This window comes from Amia ocellicauda, chromosome 4, assembly GCF_036373705.1.
Source record: "Amia ocellicauda isolate fAmiCal2 chromosome 4, fAmiCal2.hap1, whole genome shotgun sequence".
Classification (NCBI taxonomy): Eukaryota; Metazoa; Chordata; class Actinopteri; order Amiiformes; family Amiidae; genus Amia; species Amia ocellicauda.
Genome location: NC_089853.1, coordinates 10,866,630 through 10,889,492, shown reverse-complemented (window position 1 = coordinate 10,889,492; position 22,863 = coordinate 10,866,630). Strand labels below are relative to the sequence as shown.

The 22,863-nt window shown below is 40.5% G+C and overlaps 1 protein-coding gene across 1 annotated transcript in view; it reads right to left on the bottom strand.

The window, feature by feature from the left end:
* hsd17b12a (hydroxysteroid (17-beta) dehydrogenase 12a) overlaps nucleotides 1–21,617 on the bottom strand; it is a 46,019-nt gene extending 24,402 nt beyond the window's left edge. Inside the window, exons 1-2 of the mRNA XM_066701018.1 lie at nucleotides 21,328–21,617; nucleotides 196–242 (exon numbers count right to left, since the gene is read on the bottom strand). Coding sequence (XP_066557115.1) covers nucleotides 196–242; nucleotides 21,328–21,502 — 222 coding nt within the window. The 5' untranslated portion in view covers nucleotides 21,503–21,617. The remainder of the gene's footprint in view (nucleotides 1–195; nucleotides 243–21,327) is intronic.
* Between the last annotated feature and the right edge of the window lie 1,246 nt (nucleotides 21,618–22,863).

The following is a 22,863-nucleotide window of genomic DNA, read 5'->3' as shown; positions in this document are numbered from 1 at the left end:
GTGTGCCACTTAAATCCTCCAAATACAGAACATTTGACATTCCAATGTAGTGGAGGAAGAAAAAACTCCTAACAAACCACAGAAGCTGAAAAATTAGCTGTAGTGTTACCTTTGACACAAAAGGAAACCCCTACATCTTACCTTCTCTGAAATAACCTGATGGTTATGGATGTTATAAATTTAAAAAAGTCCTACCTCCTCTGCATATGCTTTTCCAATCCCATCTGTAGCTCCAGTGACAACTAGAGAAGGAAAAGGAGGAAAAGTCAGTTAATGTGCTCTGTACTAGACAACACAAGGTAGAGGTGGTCAGTTCAGACTTATCAATTAGTGTCAATTCAGGAAAAAAAAAAAAAAAAAAAAAAATCAAATCCAGTGGTCAACCCTGACTTTAGGAATTACACTTGCATACATGTAATGAGTAAGTGTAGGTATTGTAAAGCTTAAATCAATCTGGAAAATGTTAAAGTGAAAAGGTGTAGTGTCCACTATGAACCACAAATTATTCCAGAAACAAAATGCCACATACAAATTTACCCATTAGAGCTTAGGGTCAAGTTTCACAAAGATACATAAACATGTATGCTGCATATTACTTACTACTCACTTACAGTGGGGGGGAAAAAAGTATTTGATCCCCTGCTGATTTTGTACGTTTGCCCACTGACAAAGAAATGATCAGTCTATAATTTTAATGGTAGGTGTATTTTAACAGTGAGAGACAGAACAACAAAAAAATCCAGAAAAACGCATTTCAAAAAAGTTATAAATTGATTTGCATGTTAATGAAGGAAATAAGTATTTGACCCCTTCGACTTAGTACTTGGTGGCAAAACCCTTGTTGGCAATCACAGAGGTCAGATGTTTCTTGTAGTTGGCCACCAGGTTTGCACACATCTCAGGAGGGATTTTGTCCCACTCCTCTTTGCAGATCCTCTCCAAGTCATTAAGGTTTCGAGGCTGACGTTTAGCAACTCGAACCTTCAGCTCCCTCCACAGATTTTCTATGGGATTAAGGTCTGGAGACTGGCTAGGCCACTCCAGGACCTTAATGTGCTTCTTCTTGAGCCACTCCTTTGTTGCCTTGGCTGTGTGTTTTGGGTCATTGTCATGCTGGAATACCCATCCACGATCCATTTTCAATACCCTGGCTGAGGGAAGGAGGTTCTCACCCAAGATTTGACGGTACATGGCCCCGTCCATCATCCCTTTGATGCGGTGCAGTTGTCCTGTCCCCTTAGCAGAAAAACACCCCCAAAGCATAATGTTTCCACCTCCATGTTTGACGGTGGGGATGGTGTTCTTGGGGTCATTCCTCCTCCTCCAAAAACGGCGAGTTGAGTCGATGCCAAAGAGCTTGATTTTGGTCTCATCTGACCACAACACTTTCACCCAGTTCACAACTGAATCATTCAGATGTTCATTGGCAAACTTCAGACGGGCCTGTACATGTGCTTTCTTGAACAGGGGGACCTTGCGGGCGCTGCAGGATTTCAGTCCTTCACGGCATAGTGTGTTACCAATTGTTTTCTTGGCGACTATGGTCCCAGCTGATCATTAACAAGATGCTCCCATGTAGTTCTGGGCTGATTCCTCACCGTTCTCATGATCATTGAAACTCCACGAGGCGAGATCTTGCATGGAGCCCCAGACAGAGGGAGATTGACAGTTATTTTGTGTTTCTTCCATTTGCGAATAATCGCACCAACTGTTGTCACCTTCTCACCAAGCTGCTTGGCGATGGTCTTGTAGCCCATTCCAGCCTTGTGTAGGTCTACAATCTTGTCCCTGACATCCTTGGACAGCTCTTTGGTCTTGGCCATGGTGGAGAGTTTGGAATCTGATTGATTGATTGCTTCTGTGGACAGGTGTCTTTTATACAGGTAACGAGCTGAGATTAGGAGCACTCCCTTTAAGAGAGTGCTCCTAATCTCAGCTCGTTACGTGTATAAAAGACACCTGGGAGCCAGAAATCTTGCTGATTGATAGGGGATCAAATACTTATTTCCCTCATTAACATGCAAATCAATGTATAACTTTTTTGAAATGCATTTTTCTGGATTTTTTTGTTGTTATTCTGTCTCTCACTGTTAAAATACACCTACCATTAAAATTATAGACTGATCATTTCTTTGTCAGTGGGCAAAGGTACAAAATCAGCAGGGGATCAAATACTTTTTTCCCCCCACTGTAAGTGCTAGAGAAAGGATTTTAGATTTAACCAGTGCCAATTATATATATATGACAACAAAAACCTTTACACATAATCCAGAGCAGAATTAATATTTTCCATAGTCACCTTTCGTCACCGTAAGCTAGAATGGATTTCATGATATAATATTAAAAGATACTGTAGTAATGGCATTAGATGATGCACTCTGAAAGGATGCTCCCTTTATGGGAACGATTGGATTCTACTCCTTGGGGAGGCAGATTACACAAGCTTCTTCACTCACACACAGACATGTCACTTTTGCAGCAAATCTAAAAGGTGATACTAATATGAACTATATTTGTATAACCATTCTATTCTTATATATTGTAAGAATAAGCTTGGGATTTAATGTTCAAGATTTGTCTGTAAGTGGAGGTGGTTAAAAATATTTTTGGGCAAAACTACTCAATTAAGCAGGCTTTCCAGGTTATACAAACTTCCAAAAGGTTCTGTACATTTAAAAAAAAAAAAAAGTTTGAACTGTAGACCTTCCAGGATAGCACATCCACAACCTGCTCTACTCGGGGGGCCACACCTTTATAACAAACTACTAGGTGCATAGTACAATGATCTGCAGTTAATACAACACTAAACCCTTGTCATTAAAAAATGCCCACTTCTTTAAGGGCTTGACCATGGAACTTGGGAAAGATCAAAAGGTTAGTCTTGGCGTTATCCACATCATATTGGAGGGCAAGAAAGAAACACTGGAACCCCCAACACAATGTAAATAAATTGAAATAGATCTTGAAATACTTGACTACATGCATTGGTAAGATGCATACTAATACAGCATTTCCATGATCACATAGGGATCAGGAGAGAAATCCAAAGTTGCCAAGGGAGAGTACAGTCTTGGGGCTTGCAGAGGTTTGTGCTGAATAACCTTGTAAAGGGTCTTCACTTACATTAGAATGCACCCTTGCAGTCTTTCAGTCTGTCCTTTCCCCACACCCCCCGCTAGAAGCCCCATATGAAAACATTTGAAAACTAAGACACTTGGGGAAAAACAAATCTTGCATCATTCTGGTTTCCCTTAATATACAAATAAGAGTAGTTTGCCCAAACCCACTTCAGCAATTTATAACCACAGATCCTAACTTGCTGCAGCAGCAAGAAGTACAACACTGGCAGAGGCTATACTGCAAGAGACTAAGAATGATTTGAAGTCTGAATTCAAAAAAAGGGACAGGAGAGGAGGGAGAATAAAAATAAATAAAAATTACAGATTGAACCATTAAACTGGATTTAATTCTGCTCGGCTGCTCTCTGATGTTCTTGCTCCGTTTGTCCTCACCTTGCCAAGACAGCAGGCTATTTTAAGCCAGTACCCAATCACCCCTGTTTCAGTTCTCACATCTAAAAATAGAGAGCCAGAGGCAGGGGTTTATTTATAGAACAGGGAGGGCGGAGGAGAAGGGGGAGAGGAGGAAAAAAAAAAAAAAAAAGCCTCCTGCGCTCTCCCATCTCAGTATTCTAGGCGGACCCTCCTGACCTCTGCTTGAGAACTCAGGGCTGATTAAAGATTAATATCGGCAGCCACAATCCACTGGAGTTGCACTGAAGGAGGGAGGAGAAGTGAAGAGAATGGATGGGGTAGGGAAGGGGGGGGTGCGCGTGATGACGAACAATAAAATTAAAGCAAGTATCCTGGGGGTGGCTAAAAATAGAAAGGGGAGAATGAAAGGCAAGCAGTGAGGAGAGTGAAAGCCTGCAGCCAAGATGAGTGTGTGTGTAGACATTTGCTTTTGTTTTTTTAAGTAATAGTTTCCTAGAATCTCTATGGTCAGATGACAGAACACTTCATGTCAGGCTGATCATGTTTTAGGCAAGGAAATGCATATCCTCATCTGGCTTCACTAAATTGGGTAAGGTCATTCACAAGCATAGTAAAACATTCCCGCCCAGTCTCCCCTTTGGGTTCTGTTCACCAGCAGCTCTTCATTGATCATATTTATTGTAAATTGTTAAGAGTAACATTTTCAAAACAATAAGTCATGCAAAAAATGTGTCAGGGAAAAAACAAGTACAGGTTTAATTTGGGATTGCAGCAGATGTATGTACTATATGCACACTGGAAACTGGACTGACAGCTGTTACTGGGGAAAGCAGCTTGAAAGACACCAGAATCAGTGTGGCTATACTACAGAGTATCAAAGTGGAGGGGTTAAGAGTCTTACAGTTTACCTGCACATTTACCCGCCTTGAGAAATGATCTTGCAGGGTGGTGAGGATTGCCAACGAGGGAGTATAAAATAATGTTACACGTTAATGACAGTCAATGTGCATCAAAAAACAAAACTGCCGATACATCTTCAGTCCCATGCTGCCAGAATTGATAAATCCCCCCCCAGATTTGGCAGAAGGTCCCCAGTGACTGCTGGGAAGTGGGCAAGAGCTGCTGGGACAGGATAAGGTGACCAGCAGGGGATGCCCTAGGATTGCCTAGGATACCATGGCCCTTTCAGCTGCTGGGGCATTGCAGGAGAGGGCAAGCACAGTGGATGCAGTGCACACTCTGCCACCCCCATCATTTTGCAAAAAAGATATTGGAGTTTTCATCTGAGCACATAAAAGCCATTCTATTAAATACATCTGATTAATAGGTTGAGTCTGCCCCATACTCAAAGTCTGATTTGACCCACTGGAACGATTTAGGTAGGTCTCAATTGGAAATTGGTATCGTGCCTTATCATTTGTACTTTTTTTTTTTTTTTTTTTTTTTTTAAATTAAAACATAGTACTTAAATTCTAATTCAACCATTTAAACATGTATTTTCTGGGGTGGGGTGTAGATTCAAAACAGATATTGCACAAATTCCCATAATTTCTAAACTATATTGGAAAGAAGAATGCAATATGTCATGTTTGAATGCACTGTGATATTTACAGTATATTCACCAGTTTGGTCTAAAATTGCGTTATTCTTGGGGGACCATATTGCCCACTCTTGTGACTACCTATGCTGTACATCACCATATGAATTACAGAATGATTTTGCTTTTGATCAAGACTACACTTGCTTCATTAAAAATAATTATGCCCTTTTTTCCTAGTCTTTCCTTGTTATTGTGAACAAAAGCTTCACCCAAACAAAAACAAAGTTCGGGGGGTGAACACCTAAAAATGACATGTAGAAAAGTGCTCTAGTTCAAAATGCATTTTAGTAAGCAGATCAAAAGAAATCCTGGAACAGGAATCATGGTTTATAAAACCAGAAACCAGACTATCAAGGCAACTGTACCTCACAAATTTGCCTTTTCATCAATACAAAGAGAAAAACAACCTCTGCGATTTAATCAATTGCCGCCCTATCAAATAAGCAGTTACATTTAAATGCATAGTGAATCTTTAAAGACTTGAGTAATTCCTGCAATCTGAAGACTGCACTCAAGGGCTGCACATTTGGCCGTGGGCAGAAGGCAGCAGTGCTGTGCAGGAAGCTGCAAGGAAAGAGTGCCAGTGAAAGGGCGCAGGACCTGGGCCAGAGTGAGCTGTATTTAGAAATGCTCCCAAGTCCCAGAGCATGCGTGGGTAGGAGAAGAGCGTGTGAGGGGGAATATTTATGAGGGAGAGGAGTGGGCGGAGGTGCGTGGGAGGGAGGGAGTGCAAGGAACTCAGACCAGGCTACCAGGAATTCGAATTCCAGAAGAACAAGTGAAAAACGGGGGGGATTCTTGGATCCGAGAGACAGGGAAAGCCTTTTAGAAGCCCAAGACAGACAAGTATTAAGATGCAAGGCTTACTTACTGCAAAAACACAATGGTCCAACAGATCCAAACAGAGCACAAAAGCAATTCTGATGTTTTCAGCTGGAGGTTACCAGATTAAATATTGGTTTAATTGGATAGTAAAATGCTGTATTTTCATATATTGAAATTCAATGTTGTACACATTTGTTTTTAAACCAATTATCACCTAGATGCTCATCACTTCATGCTTAACTTTACAAAAGCAATGCATTTTTACTAAACACACTGAAGGTGTGCTTTTAAAAAGGCTGCAGAGGTTTTTGTGATTCTGTATTTAAAGTGTGCAATATGGATTTGGATTTTAAGCTGCTTTCTTTCAGAAAGAATCATTTATGCTCATTTATGCTCATTTATAATCATTAAGTTTTTGATAATGTTTATGAGGTTGCTCACCCGATTTAAATACCAGGAGAATTTATGGACAAATCCTTGTGTGTTATAATATTCTGACCTTCATCCGTCCCATCAATTGTGTCCTAGATAGTGATTTTTGCAGGTCTCTGCACCTTTTGGTGGTCAACCAACCAGAGAATCACTACTAGAATTCACTAAGTCAAAATCTTTACACAAGCTTTTAAAATGTATAAATCCTTTGCAACCTATAGACGGTAGAGTGGAAGGAAAAGGGTGATGGGGTCCTCCCCCCCTTCCACACTGCAGTGCGGTTTAATTCTCCCCCCCACCCCCCACCCCCATGGGGGCTCATGCATTTCTCCAAGACACCCGTGACATACGTCAAACAGATGCGTAAGCAATCGCGTGAATGAGAATCAGCGTGAATGAGAGTGGCTGACGCTCACGATTTAGGAATCAAGGCGGACGGATGCACAAACAAACCAGGTTCCCCCCCCCCATTGTAGAAAAATATACATTTGCAGTTGGGAGGAAAATAAAAAATATCTGTGAGAAAAGTGAGCGTTGGGAAGATGGTAAATGCGTTTTTTTTCTCAGTCACGTTCAGAAATATTGACATCCTGACACTACAACGCTGCTACTAAATATTCTACGGGCTAAAAAAAGAATGGGAGAGATTAAAAATAGCAGCTCCCTGCTGCAGTCTTGTCTGGTACAGCTACAGCCCTTGAATACAAACTAGCTACTCAGCTTCCTGGCATTAAACATTCAGTACCTCCTCAATACACAGCCTCAGCAGCAAGGGAAGGCTGCAGAGCTGGCTGCCTCGGTGAAGACTGCCATAAAGGGGCAAACAGAGGGACAATGCCTCAATGTCATCATCCACCACATAAAGCCAACTATATATAGGATGTCATTTAGTTTATGAAGGTTTCAAAATTAAAACAGAACTGGGGTCATCAACTGCTCTGAATATTAAAACACCAATTGCCCCTTTAAATATGCCAAGCTGACAATAGCAAAGTTAAGAAAAGGGAGTGAGCTATATCCTCATTTGCAAATTGTTGGTCAGGACTGTCTCACTTGCCCCCCATCTATTTGTATGGACTGCATTAGAGAGCATCTTTTACCAATTGAAAGATTTAAGTCTTTGCCAGATTTGCCAACATAATATCTAGCATGTTTCTAGAAGCTTAAGTAAAAGTTCACTTGCCAGAAAAAAAGTTAATTGTTTAGGCCAAAATGGGTAAAGATCAGCAAGAAACAAGTGTAACCATAACTTTTAAGCCCTTTCATATTAAGACACGTACTGGATTCTCTGTAAACCAAAATAAGTACTGTACTTGGGAAGCAGAACTGAAAAGGCAAGAATGCATCCTAGTTTTTCGCATGTAGAAATCCAGAGACCTGGAGCAACCTGTGCAAGTTTCTAATTCTTCCATGCAAGGTCAGACTTCAGAACAGTTATTATTTTGACTACAGGAATTTAAGCTTCAGATTAAAACTTCCAGAGGCCAAAATACAAAGATGTGGAATTGCAGGGATCTAGAACAATTGCTAAAATATATAAAATCTACATTCTTCATATATACAGATTTAAATTGTTTAAAACATTTCACAGTCTCCACTAGTGTGGGCTGTGACCATGGCTAGGCTATGGGGTACAAAAGTACTAAAAGAAAAAAAAAAAAAAAAAATTAAATGGTTGTAGGTTTTTGAATCCATCAGTCAGTCACATTATATACCCACAAAACTGACAGTCTAAACTGGTAACGGCACATCACCACCCACCCAGTTGGACTGCACTTTTTCCATTTAAATGGCAAAGGGGGGAGCGCAAAGAGCTTAGATAAAATAAAAAGTGACCTAGAAGCAAACTGCAAATTTTAAAACTTCTCAATCAAAACGGTTCAAAGAAGTGGAATGTGGCCTTGAGAATAACTTAAAATAGATTAGTTTTATACTTTTTTCAAGGGTAGGTCAGTTTCTTTGGCCTAGCCCATTGTTACAACATGGAGTGCAGCACACCTTCATTCCCTTTGCAAAATCATTTATGGTCACTTTAGTTCCTTAGGAAAGATTAAATTGGAAATAAGCAGGTTTCTTGTAAGGTTCAACAAGTTATGATTACACACATTTGGATTTGAAGTGCTCAAATGTTTTCCCTATGAACAAAGTAACTACATTAAAAATACTACACTTTTGTAGTTAAACACATTTCACCAAATGTAAATGTAATTTTGTTGTGGCTTCATTTTTTCAATGTTTTATTATGCAGAAACAACTTTAGACCACATATTTGCCTGCACATTCAAGTTTGAGAACATCCAGTAGGGGGGGTTATAGGGGTTTAAAACATCCCCCTGTGGTCAGTGAAAATGTGTATAGATAAAGGGTTATGTAATATCACACGATACTCCACTCCCTATACAATAAATCAAGACACTCATCTGAGTATATTGTAGCCTGTGGTTTCTTGGCAAGCTCAAAGACTGGACTTGAAGACGTACATTACAAAGTTAGATGCATCAAGGGACCTTTTAAAATAAATGTATGCTTCACATTGTCAAAATCTTAACATCAAAACTGGGGGGGGAGAAAGGAAAAAAAAAAAAAAAAAAAAAAACTGCAAATGCCAGACTACAATATAGCATGATACATCTCCCTCTATAGGCCAGACTTACAATAGCAACAAAATATACTAAGGACTTGTGTGCGTATAATATATATATATATATATATACATATACATACATACATACATACATACATACATACACACACACACACACACACACTCACCTAAAAGATTATTAGGAACACCATACTAATACTGTGTTTGACCCCCTTTCGCCTTCAGAACTGCCTTAATTCTACGTGGCATTGATTCAACAAGGTGCTGAAAGCATTCTTTAGAAATGTTGGCCCATATTGATAGGATAGCATCTTGCAGTTGATGGAGATTTGTGGGATGCACATCCAGGGCACGAAGCTCCCGTTCCACCACATCCCAAAGATGCTCTATTGGGTTGAGATCTGGTGACTGTGGGGGCCAGTTTAGTACAGTGAACTCATTGTCATGTTCAAGAAACCAATTTGGAATGATTCGACCTTTGTGACATGGTGCATTATCCTGCTGGAAGTAGCCATCAGAGGATGGGTACATGGTGGTCATAAAGGGATGGACATGGTCAGAAACAATGCTCAGGTAGGCCGTGGCATTTAAACGATGCCCAATTGGCACTAAGGGGCCTAAAGTGTGCCAAGAAAACATCCCCCACACCATTACACCACCACCACCAGCCTGCACAGTGGTAACAAGGCATGATGGATCCATGTTCTCATTCTGTTTATGCCAAATTCTGACTCTACCATCTGAATGTCTCAACAGAAATCGAGACTCATCAGACCAGGCAACATTTTTCCAGTCTTCAACTGTCCAATTTTGGTGAGCTTGTGCAAATTGTAGCCTCTTTTTCCTATTTGTAGTGGAGATGAGTGGTACCCGGTGGGGTCTTCTGCTGTTGTTGCCCATCCGCCTCAAGGTTGTACGTGTTGTGGCTTCACAAATGCTTTGCTGCATACCTCGGTTGTAACGAGTGGTTATTTCAGTCAAAGTTGCTCTTCTATCAGCTTGAATCAGTCGGCCCATTCTCCTCTGACCTCTAGCATCAACAAGGCATTTTCGCCCACAGGACTGCCGCATACTGGATGTTTTTCCCTGTTCACACCATTCTTTGTAAACCCTAGAAATGGTTGTGCGTGAAAATCCCAGTAACTGAGCAGATTGTGAAATACTCAGACCGGCCCGTCTGGCACCAACAACCATGCCACGCTCAAAATTGCTTAAATCACCTTTCTTTCCCATTCAGACATTCAGTTTGGAGTTCAGGAGATTGTCTTGACCAGGACCACACCCCTAAATGCATTGAAGCAACTGCCATGTGATTGGTTGGTTAGATAATTGCATTAATGAGAAATTGAACAGGTGTTCCTAATAATCCCATCCGCATCAAGGTTGTATGTGTTGTGGCTTCACAAATATGTGTATATACACTCACCTAAAGGATTATTAGGAACACCTGTTCAATTTCTCATTAATGCAATTATCTAACCAACCAATCACATGGCAGTTGCTTCAATGCATTTAGGGGTGTGGTCCTGGTCAAGACAATCTCCTGAACTCCAAACTGAATGTCTGAATGGGTACCACTCATCTCCACTACAAATAGGAAAAAGAGGCTACAATTTGCACAAGCTCACCAAAATTGGACAGTTGAAGACTGGAAAAATGTTGCCTGGTCTGATGAGTCTTGATTTCAGATGGTAGAGTCAGAATTTGGCGTAAACAGAATGAGAACATGGATCCATCATGCCTTGTTACCACTGTGCAGGCTGGTGGTGGTGGTGTAATGGTGTGGGGGATGTTTTCTTGGCACACTTTAGGCCCCTTAGTGCCAATTGGGCATCGTTTAAATGCCACGGCCTACCTGAGCATTGTTTCTGACCATGTCCATCCCTTTATGACCACCATGTACCCATCCTCTGATGGCTACTTCCAGCAGGATAATGCACCATGTCACAAAGGTCGAATCATTTCAAATTGGTTTCTTGAACATGACAATGAGTTCACTGTACTAAACTGGCCCCCACAGTCACCAGATCTCAACCCAATAGAGCATCTTTGGGATGTGGTGGAACGGGAGCTTCGTGCCCTGGATGTGCATCCCACAAATCTCCATCAACTGCAAGATGCTATCCTATCAATATGGGCCAACATTTCTAAAGAATGCTTTCAGCACCTTGTTGAATCAATGCCACGTAGAATTAAGGCAGTTCTGAAGGCGAAAGGGGGTCAAACACAGTATTAGTATGGTGTTCCTAATAATCCTTTAGGTGAGTGTATATATATATATATATATATATATATATATATATATATATATATATATATATATATATATATACACACACATACACACACACACACACACACAGGTAAGAGTGCTAAATCTGTCCAAAGATTTGATTCATACAAGAAATTCATGAAATAAGGTAACTGTACAAACTTAATACATTGGGTCCTACTAAGCAGTTCAAATCAACAGCTTTGTAATAAATCTCAAATTTGGGAAGGTTCAGCATTTCATGAAAATGTATAGTAGGCCACAGAGGAATCTACATCAGGTTAGTGTGGCATGATTGTTGGATTTCAACCCAAGGTACAGCATCAGTGATGTTAAAGGTCGCTAAATAATGGGGTCCAAGGAAGAAAAGCTGTGCTTGACAAATGATACCTGGGAGAATGCCAATACCCGTGTGTGAGATAATGGGCCAGTTTAAAAAGAACAAAGTCACTGAGAAATATGAATGCGCCATTATTGAAAGTGAAAACATTAAAAAGGACGTGATGCACTGCAAGAAGCCAAAGATGGAAAAAAGCTACAGAATGCATGGATTAAATATATTTATAAATACACACATTACACAAAAACATGTATAAACAGATCTGAAATATATAAAACCTAATATTTACAGATTTTTTCAGGGAACAAAGTTGTACACCTTTAGTTATATTTACATTACATTTACGAAAGTTATCCATTTCTACAATCAGGGAAATTTTCCAATACGTTCCGCATGAAAACTATACTCAACTGGTTGTATGCTATTAAGGAATTTTGTTTTGCAGTTTTATTCAGCATTACTTCAAGCAACTCAATTTTCCAGTCAGAACACAATAGCTAAAGTAACACATTTAACACTGCATGTGCTTCAATTACATCAACTTTGGGACAGAAAATTCAGGTCCATTAAAATCCATATTTAGGCTACACTTTGTGGGGTCATACACCCTAAAGCAGAAGCAATTTGGATGTAAAGACTGCATTTAAAACATTTCAATAAGACTACATGTGTACACTTTAGGGGTTCTTTGAATGCAGAGGGCAAGGTTTCAGGCAAACGCTGGTATATATGGGAGCGAAACTTAACATAGCCAGCTTGATTTGTGCTGTTGTGTAATAAAAGTGAAGCAGTGGGATGATTGGCCAAGTCGACTCTGGGCTGACTGCACTGCTCCAGTAACAAGAAAGGGCATCACAGTACCAATTTACAATGCTTTGGAAATTAAAGCAAATAAAAAAAAATAAAACTAAACAGGGAAGTGCTTAAAAAAGGGGGGGGGGGGTGGGAAATGTACATATTAAATATAAAGTAAGGATGGTGAAAAAAAAAAAAAAAAGGATGCGTTAAAAGACAGATGGGCTTCTTTTTTCCCCCTCTCTCCTCCTCTTGGAGATAAATAAATAAAAGAGTCGTGACACAAACAGGAGAGAAGGAGGAGGGGTAGCGGGGAGAGATCGGAGTGGCGAGATGGAGAATGGAGATAGGAATAGCCCGAGGGAAGGGGCCGGATGTTAGCAATGCACTTCATCCAGCAGCCCCAGTAATGGCACGTGTCCTAGACTGTTTACCTGTCACGTGAATAGCTGCATCTGCCCTCCCCCTCCCCCCGCATCTCTGCTGTGGAGCCAGTCACATCGAGTCACCATTCAACACACACACACGCACCTCTCAGCATGAATGACGCTCCCCAATTCACAAAAAGGGGAGGAAAATGCAAAAAACCAACAAACCGATTCTCAAATATAAAACAGGATCTCTCCCCATCTTTGTGTATATATACACACATACATATACACACACACACACTTGTATTTCAAACAAATCAATCCCCAGTATATTCTAGAGGGGCCTGGGGGGGAAGTGCTCTTTAAAAAAATATATATATATTTATTATTATACACACACACACACACACACACACACACACACACACTTTAACCCTTTGTGCTCTGTATCGAGCCTCTCATTCCCACAGTGCACAGCGATTCATGAATGGCGAGTATTCCTCTTGCATAACCACGAGAGATCTTCTCAATTAAACCACCTTCACATTCATGAGGGCCGGGAAGCAGAAATACAATGGGAGGCAGGGGAGGACACTTCGCAAGTGAACCCTATTGACCCAGAGAGGGCTCAGTCTCAGTAGTGGACGTTTCCCCATTACATGGTAGACGCTAGACTGACCCTTGACAAAATACTGTCCACCCCACCCACAGCTCAAAACTAAAAGCTTTAAAAATAGGAGGGGTGCAGCAACCATTAGCAGTGGTGTTGGCCCCCTGGGAACACAGCTCCCCATCACCCAATCAAAACAAGAGAACACACAGGGCATTTGAGAGGCCCAGAGCCCCACCCCGTACCACATGTATGCTGGATCAGCTGCTATAATGCACCCTGGCACTCTTATATAATATCGCCCTGCTGCTGTTGGCTCACGGAGGGAGGATCTCTCCATCTTAACCGTTTGTGCAGAGAGGGAGGCGACGAACAGACCCCCTTTGCATCTCACGGTCATTACCCCCTTCCAGAAGGGGGTCACAGCATCGAGAGGCAAAAATGGCCATTACTGTACTATAAACAATAGTAGTCATAGTGTGTGTGTGTGTGTGTGTGTGTGTGTGTGTGTGTGGGGGGGGGGGTATATACTAGTGTAACCAGGGTACACGTGACTAAATTTTCAGTTAATGTTTGGAGTTATGAAAATGGCAACAGAGCACATAGAAACAGATTGCTTTGAGAGGACTTACTTGGTTTAGACTATCACATGTAATACAACATTCCCTACAAATATATGATCTACTATAGCTACCATTTGTTGGACCTTAAAGATGCCATTCAAGCGATACAGGAAAAAAGGAATTGACTCAATGTACAGCTGATTAACAGACTGGTATAGCCAGGTCTCATCAGAAGTGAGGATTAACCATCTAATACGAGATGCTTGTTTTACTACAAAACTACCTTTTCCTAGACCAAGTAAAAGTGATAAGGCACCACTCTCCTGCCCAAAAAACATCACAAACTGAGATTACTCTTTAAATAGCATGTAAAAAAAAAAGGAATTGTCTAAATGGCCATTATTGTGTAACAAAATAATCTAATTTTTAAGAATGTTCTTGCAGAAGTCATTCATAATTTTCAAAAGCATTTCAGGAGACCAAAGCAGAAGTGTCCTCTGAGCAAGATGCACTACTATAGTTCTCCAGAAGGTGTCTCCATAAAACAGAGCAAAGTACAGTGGCTAACAGAACTGTGCGACATGAACAAAGATCTACATTTGGGTTTTCGTAACAGGAGGAACAATTCAGACTTGTCTGCTGGATTATCAGCATTATACACATTTAACTTAACTGAACTAATATATTAAACCTGCTAGTTCTAAAATACACTGTGCTACAAATTAAGTGCTGGAACATTACAGAATAATTCATGCAACACCGTAGTCTTTAAGAAGGCAAAAACACGGGGTGGGTGAATCATTCAACATACTGTGTGGTTAAACAAATTTTCCTAAAGTTGGAGATTAAGTGAGGAATTTCTAGCTAGCAAAAAAAATGAAATGGTGTTGTCAAATGTGACAAATAAGCAATTTTAAGAAGGTGCTCATTTGGGGAAGACACTTCAACCTGGAGTGCCGGGAGATGTACTCACCAACCAAACACCTGCACAGACATTAGCTTGTGGTTTGCTATAGACATCTACTAAATGGAAACCTGCCATGAAGTGCATGGTTTGTGATTTGCAATTGGCAGGTACCAAGTCAAATCAGATCTTAAAGGCTGACTTGAACTTTAATTACATCAAGAACTTCAGAGAGCACATTCCAGAGACAAGGGGAAAAAACCGGTTAAGACACCTAGCTTAACAAGTTGTGAAACCGACTGTTGTACAAAAGAATCAGTGACTGGTTAAGAAACTAACAAAACCTGATTCTACCCCTTGTGAATTATTGTGTTGACAGAGGTAATTAACCCACCACAAATCGTAACATTTTAAGGCAGTGATCTACAACTCAGCACTGCAAGTGTAAGGTGGAGCTTGGAAATATGTATGTTTCCAGACACAAAGTATCACAGGATTACACTTGCAAGAAGTTAAAGCTTTGTAACTTGTTAATTTAGATTAGACTATCAAAACACTTTAAAACTTTGAGACCCCAAGTTTCTTCTTTTTTTTCCCCCAAAATGTATACAAGAGCATACCCCCATGTTGAAAGATTCCCAATTTCAGATTTATATTTAAAAAAGTGCAAGCAATAAAGTTGTTCTATAAAACACTCAACCTGGTCCACAGTAAAGTAGCATGTCTTTTGGGTGATCCAGACCCTCACTGTTTCACCTTAAGGCAGGCTACTTGACCCCCCGCCCAAAATACTTTCACAATCCTTCCCAGATAGTTCTCAAATTGAACATGAAGCATACATACAATCATAAAGTCATAATGATAAAGTCACACCAATACTCTATTCTCTGGAGAAAACTAAAATCTCAGGAACAGTTAGTGCTTCTAAAACAAAGGCCACTTGCTGTACACAGTAGTGGCTCTGAACAGGCAGGTTCTTGGAGTGCAACTGGATCAAGTGAAAATGTTACACATTCTCAGCTACATAGTTTTGAAATAAGTACAAGTCCCACACCTGTTCGTTCACTTAGTTGTACATTGTGAAACTATGACGCAATACTTTCAACTGAAAGTTAGAGCAGAAATTCAAGTAGAAGCAGGAATTATCCACATAATATTTCACCAAGTAATATCACCAACTTTTTTTTTTTTTTTTTTTTTTTTTTTTATTTCTATTCATGCAGTGGAATTTTAATCAGAAACATCAAGCTAAAGTGTGCATGTAACCCAACACCAAAGGTGCCATGTACTCAAACTGAAAAATGTACTTAAACCCTTGGAAAGGTTTCATTCATAATAAATGCTTCAGGACAATAGAATGGAAGCAAGACATTTCACCACAATGTTGGACATGATGCCACCTCATGCTCTGTATTTATTGTTTTGGGGGGCAGAGGAGATCATTTAAAATAATCCAGAGAATTGTCTCTGCCTTTGATCAATTTATGACAAGAGAGACCACAATCTCAAACTGACCAGGTACAGAGACTGCACTTTTCTTTTTTAAAAGCTTACACTGGCACTGGGCAGAACACATCAGTATATTAAACTGTACATCCAGAAGTCTGCTTTAATGGATTAGGAGATTAGGATTAAGAGTCTTCAGGAAGCTGTCGATGTGGCACTACACAAGTATTTGAAACATACCTTGAAACAGTCTGTTGGACAAAATACTTAACATTACATTGCCATGGAGCTTACAATAGAATGATACATGAAAGCCGAATGAAAAGCCACATTAATTACCCCTGGCAAGTGACTGGATGCAATAGCAGGATTGTTGACAAGTTTATATTGTATACCAAGAATCTGTTGAGTCTGAGTAAGATTACTTGGCAATTAACTATCAGAACTGGCAGTTCTTCAAGTATGAAAGTTTGACAAGCATTGCATTCCTGCTCCCAAAATAAGAACTTACATTAGAAACAGTTTAGATTTGGAAGGTTTTTAATTTTGCAAGAACTCTCCCCACTTTGTGAATGTAACCAACTGAAGATGGGATGCATGAATGTAATAGGACTGGAAAACCCAAGTACAAAGAAAAATACAACACTGGAGTTCATTAAAAGTGATTCTCAAACTATGCACAGGACAGGCAACATGGATCTGTTAAAGACAAACTAACAATGTTAGCAGAGTAGGCCTTTCCAAGAAGAATTTATCAGTTTTAAGCACTCCTGGGAACTTTAAAAAAAAAAACATTTCAAATGTGTCTGCCCACCATAACACAATCATAGCAAAGGGAAGGGAAGGGAAGTGTACAAATAGCTTCCCCCACCCCAGCCAACAAAGGTATGCTTTTGTAAACTGATTAACTACACCACACAAGTCATTTAAGCCTTACTTCTTAACTGAGTATTGGTACTCCACTGGGATGATGCATGCTTATTGTACATATTCAAAGGTTACAATGCTATAGCCTGTAGTAGTTCCCTAGGACTGGTATTTCAGGAACTAAATTGATGTCTGCACACATTGGGGGGGTACGAAGACAGCAGTTGCTGTAAGAAGACCCAGATAATGGAATTTCATTTACATTAACACACAAAAATTCCCATCCAGTTTCTTAAATTAGGTTTTAACAAAGGCATAGTGTAAATGTACATTTTAAGCAACATGTTGCATTCTTGGTGCTTCAGCTAAGAATCTATAGTACACTTGTAAATGTAATAGATCTAGAAGCCTGTTGAGAGCAGATATCAATTCTATGACTAAAGATCTAGATCTAAAATCAACAAGATACCACTGCAAAGTTAATTGAACTATGTACACACAACACCACCCTGTCTATCGCAGCTGCAATTTGAGAGGAAAGTTCAGACGAGATCTAGACGGGGGTCATTGGAGTACACCATTGCCAGTGTTGAAAGAGGTGGAAACGCCCTCAAATCTTCCACCAGCCTACATGATCTCTGGTTATGCAGTGCTCAAAACTTCGTTAGACTGTTGCTAATTAACATTTAAAACGGACTAGCTTTTTAAGCAATAAAGGGGACAGAAGCTCCCTATAGAAAATACATTGAAAAGGTTAACAATGACCTTACGATTACAAAGCTGAGGGGTACGACACCAATCCATGTCTGAATTTGCATAAATCATTAATTTCAACTTTTGTATGTAGCTTGAAATTTGAAAAAGACTATTTAAGACTACCCGACATTTAGTAGGGTAACTCATTAAACTGAAGTTATTTACCTTCACATTTTGAGAAACCCAAGTCCTCCTCCTCAATACTGCCAAGTCTTGGAATAAGCCATATGCAGAGGTTCAACCAGGACAACCACTCAAAAGGGGAAAGCGGTGATGTGCAAGGGTAGCGGTATAATTGTAGATGTAGAGTTGCAGTATAAATATGATCACAGTGAGGACAACTCATTGCAGAAGGGAGTGGATCGATTTCAGCTAGGACTCCTTAGGTGCTGGCCTAGTGGACACCACTGCCTTCATAATGGAAAGGAATTAGTTGGGCACTCAATTAAATTCAGGCCATTAAGTCTTTGGCACATTTTTAAAATTTGGTTTCCATTTCCATTTGACCCACAGCAATACCACTATAAAAATCTGCTTTGGAGTCCTGTCTATCTCTCAGTCAATAATTAACAGATGTGCTACAGCACATTTCCAACTCTCTTGCCTCATTCCATCAGACTATGAGTGACCCTAGTAAGCGAGACCTGTGCTGCAGGAATTACAGGAAAGAACCTTCTCATTACAATTCAACACCTGCTCCTCCCCCACACAAGGTTTGCCTGTAAAACAACTTCAGTTGATATTAATTCCCAAGAAGCTACACTACCAGTCAAACGTTATAGAACACCCCCATCTGTCCAGTTTTTATTGAAATTTAAGCAGTTCATGTCCAGTGAATAACCTGAAATGGTACAAAAGGTAAGCAGTAAACTGCCAGGTTAAAAAAAAGTTTAGTTTACCAAAAACAGAAAAATAATTGTACATGTCATAGTTATATACTGTTACTACACCCTCTTAAGCATTATTTTGCAGTGTTACACACAGCTCCTGTGCATAGAAGTTACACTGCACTCCTACAATGCGCACATCGTTTGAAAGCTTTTACTCTTGGCATTTCATTCTCAGATACATCTGATTTACAGTTTCCGTGTTGCACGCCGTCATTCAGAGCCTTGGGGGTGAACATGCAGTCTGCTCCAGGGGGAAGTTTTTACCAAAACGTGGACGGTCTTGTTTTGATCAGTAGACTGTGTGGCCAAACACTTGGCAAACACCACAACAGTGAAGAGTACACATGGGATAAAATAGAAGTACACAGATTTGGTGCAAGAGAGGGGTTAAATTGTTAAAAATAAATCATGGAATAGTTTTAAACGGTTTCTTTGTTCTATGCTTTGCTATGTATGCTGAACTGCATACATTTAAATGAAAACTGGAAAAATGTAGGTGTTGTAAAACTTTTGACCAGTAGTGTACATGTAAAAGGTAGTAACTAGAAAAATAAAATAAGCAAGGCAGATCTACTACATTTACTAGCCAGGAAATAACCTCAATTGTGATAAATCAACAAGGAAGGATTATTTATTCCTTAGCTTGAAAAAAAAATAAAAAAAATCTTCCAGGTAAATTGATCAATAAATAATTTTAACAAGCAAAACTGACATTCATATGTTCCACAGAAGGCAGTTTCATTCAAAGAGAGCAGTCTTCATCATGTTTGTTTTTATAGTAATAGCATAGTATTCATTTATTTTTACTTTAATATATTTTGTTAGGTACTCATAAAATACTCCAACTTGGATGGGAAAAGCCACAGCTTCTACCAGAGAATGACAGAAACCATCATTATGAACTGTATGAAGTCAAAGGGATCTTTGAAGATGCCAATTTCTCTATCAAGGGTAGTCCAGTGTGGATCAGCCCATGCCTAATTCTGTAAACTGAACAAGTTTCTGTAATTCTCCCCCATTAAAGTGTAATGTGTGCAAGCTTGTATACATGTTGCTTATACCAGAAGTCACAGAAAGGTGCTGAAATTACAGAAAAATAAGCACCTACAGTGGCCAGGGTATAGTGGTCCTCCACAAGGACAGGTGTAAGATGGAGACAGTTGTCGAAGTCAAGAGGTCTCCTATTCTTCCTCATTTCAACATCAGGATAACATCTTTGAGGTCGCACTGGAAAAACCTGATTGAAGCCCAAACAGGTGGTGTGGGATTAAATAAGCACTTTACCTGTACCTGTCTAATGGGATAACCCCAAACACTGCCCAACTCTTGTCACAGTCTACTTCCAAGATCAATGGTAGCCAGTAGAGTGGCTCCCATCTTGGGTTCTTCCAAAGAAATTAAACCAAACACTGCAGCACTTTAATATATTCACTTGATAGGATACTGTTCACCCCAGGGCTGCAGTTGGCAGCCATATTCCCTTACTGATTTTTATTTTATTTTTTAATTTCAACTCAGCCCACCATGCCTCACTTTAATATAACCGCACCAATAAAGTAATGTAGACAGTGATTTGCACCAGAGGCATGAAAACTAGAACACCTTCACTTTAGTTTAATTTCTCACTTAGGCGACGTTACCTGATCAAAACACGTTTTAAACTAGCATGCATGGGGGGTGTCTCGCATTGCAGAGAACAACATTACTTATTTGATTTACAATCGGCATGTAACTGATTAAGGCTACACTCCCCTGAAACACTTTTCTACATCACTTGCAATTGTTGCTGTGTAGCCCCTCAACGACGCGACGAGATGTGCATCATTGAAACCTGCATGTTAAACAGAGCAGTACGACGACAACGCAGATTCACTGGAGCGAAGTGGCCGTGTAAACAGGACAACAGAGGCAAAAAGGTCCAGGATTGTGACTGTAAGGTTGTAAGCACATATGAATACGAATCGGACAGGGCAGATGAATGGGGAATCACGGCACTGAATCCAGAACTGGATTACTGGGTCAAACTGCATTTGCTGCTGCTGCGCTTTCCACTGTACTGTTGCCTAACCAGCCCAACCCCCACCCCCTTACACACGCCGAGGCATTTCAGATGCATCTCACAAAACACGGATATACAAGTGCAAAACGCTTTAAATACAAAACTATTTACAAAATTAGCAGACAAACACAAATAAAAACATAACCGCGTCTTATTTTTACCTCGAAAGAAAAGTGTGGTAGGAGGATCACCTATGACCTAATGACTTAAATAGTGCGGTGCTGCTTAGCTGATGAGCTTAAGACTGGATTCCCAAAGCCAGACTTAAATTAAGCCGGGGGGGCTGTAATCGGGGACGCCTGCCGCCTTCTCCCCGGCAGGAACCGGATTGAACTCTGTGCTTCCAAGTATTGCTACTATACACCCGCATTTGTTCAAACTATACCAGTTAGGTCTATGTAAATCTGGCTTTAATTTACGGGCCGCACTTGCAACCGCGCAGCCCATCACGTCTCATATTGGGACTAGGAGGAAATGAGAGCAATGTGGGAGACTCACCTGCCCATTTGCCGAGCTGTGTTCCCACCTGCTGCCCGTTACCCAACACCCACACACGAAAACCAGCCAGGAGCCGGTAGACAAGTACTAGGGACACCCAGGCCGCGGTCAGCGCTCCAATCCAGTAGAGAGGGGTTTCGACGAAGCGCAGGAAGGCTTCGCAGGAGGCCGACATGACTGCTAATCTGAGGTGAGACGCCGCGTTTCAGAGTGGGAAGCGTGGAAAACAGAGCAAGACCCGCTGGAGCCGAGGCTGCACCATCAACACTCACACTCTTAACCGTCTTCCAGAAGCAGCAAGTTACGCCCCCTCCTACTCCGCTCCTCCGAGTCGCCCACCTCCGCTGATCATTGGACTATCTGAGAGTCTGTCAAGTCACGCCTTTCTCTCATTGGATAAACTACCTGTCATTTACAACGCCACTCTCATTCATGCAGTTTACAGACTGAGCAAGGGGAGGGAGAAGGGCATCACTTACCACTCTTAGAGGGATCTGATTGGCTACAAATGACAGCCAACTGATTTCTAGCCCTCGGATTGGTTGGGCAGCGGAGTTCTGTCAGGGTAGGACTGACCCCCACACCCACGCGCCCGCAGAGCTGCCCACGACAGTTTATGAATGGGTAGCTGTCATAAATGGAAGATTGCCCTGATTGGTCAAAATAAGTGCCCGTCCATTCTCGCCCCCTAGCGCGCTTTTTCAAAGACGCTATAGGTCCACAAACATGTCAATCTTTAACAACTGATGTTCCATCGTCAAATAGAAAATACTTTACAGATCAGGCCCTTTTTACGTCACGCCCATAGTTTTCAGCTCCCCCCTCCCCTAAAGAAAAATATCCAACATTTTTTTTATATGCCTTTCGACTAATGTTTTTGATGTTACGTCTCAAATTCTGAATTTCAGACCTGCCATGTGTCGTCTAGGCAGAGAAAAGTGAGTGTGTTATTCTGTCCAAACACCGAATTTCAGTGGCAGGTGTTGCTGCGTCTTTTAAAAAAATACGTGCTACAAAAACTGCAATTCCCAGAATCCCAAAGCAAGCCGCCTGATTCGCCACTTCTCTCCTGGAAAGTCTCGCGAAACAGAAGCAGCTTTCAAACACGGAAGTAGAGAAGTTATATCAGCAGTTTTCAGAAACTATACAGTTCATAGTTTATTTGTATTTGATTAAAAAAACAAACGCATTAAATGCATGGAAGACGGCTAGCTGTGTGGTTTGTATTAAGTACAATTAGATTAGGGTAAATATTTATAATTTAATTTATTTACTGTGTGTAAGTATAAAAAAGAAAAACACAACACAATAACACGTTAATATACATCATATCCATACAATGGTAAATTCAAACATGCATTTTCTAGCTCTCTATATAACACCAATATTGAGATACAATTTAAGAACAATTTAATAAACACATCTGATTATCTGGTTAAACACACACACACACACACACACACCACGCAGATATGCACACACATACGCACATCTAACTCACTGCTACAAGCAGGGAAAGCACTTCATATTTCTGCA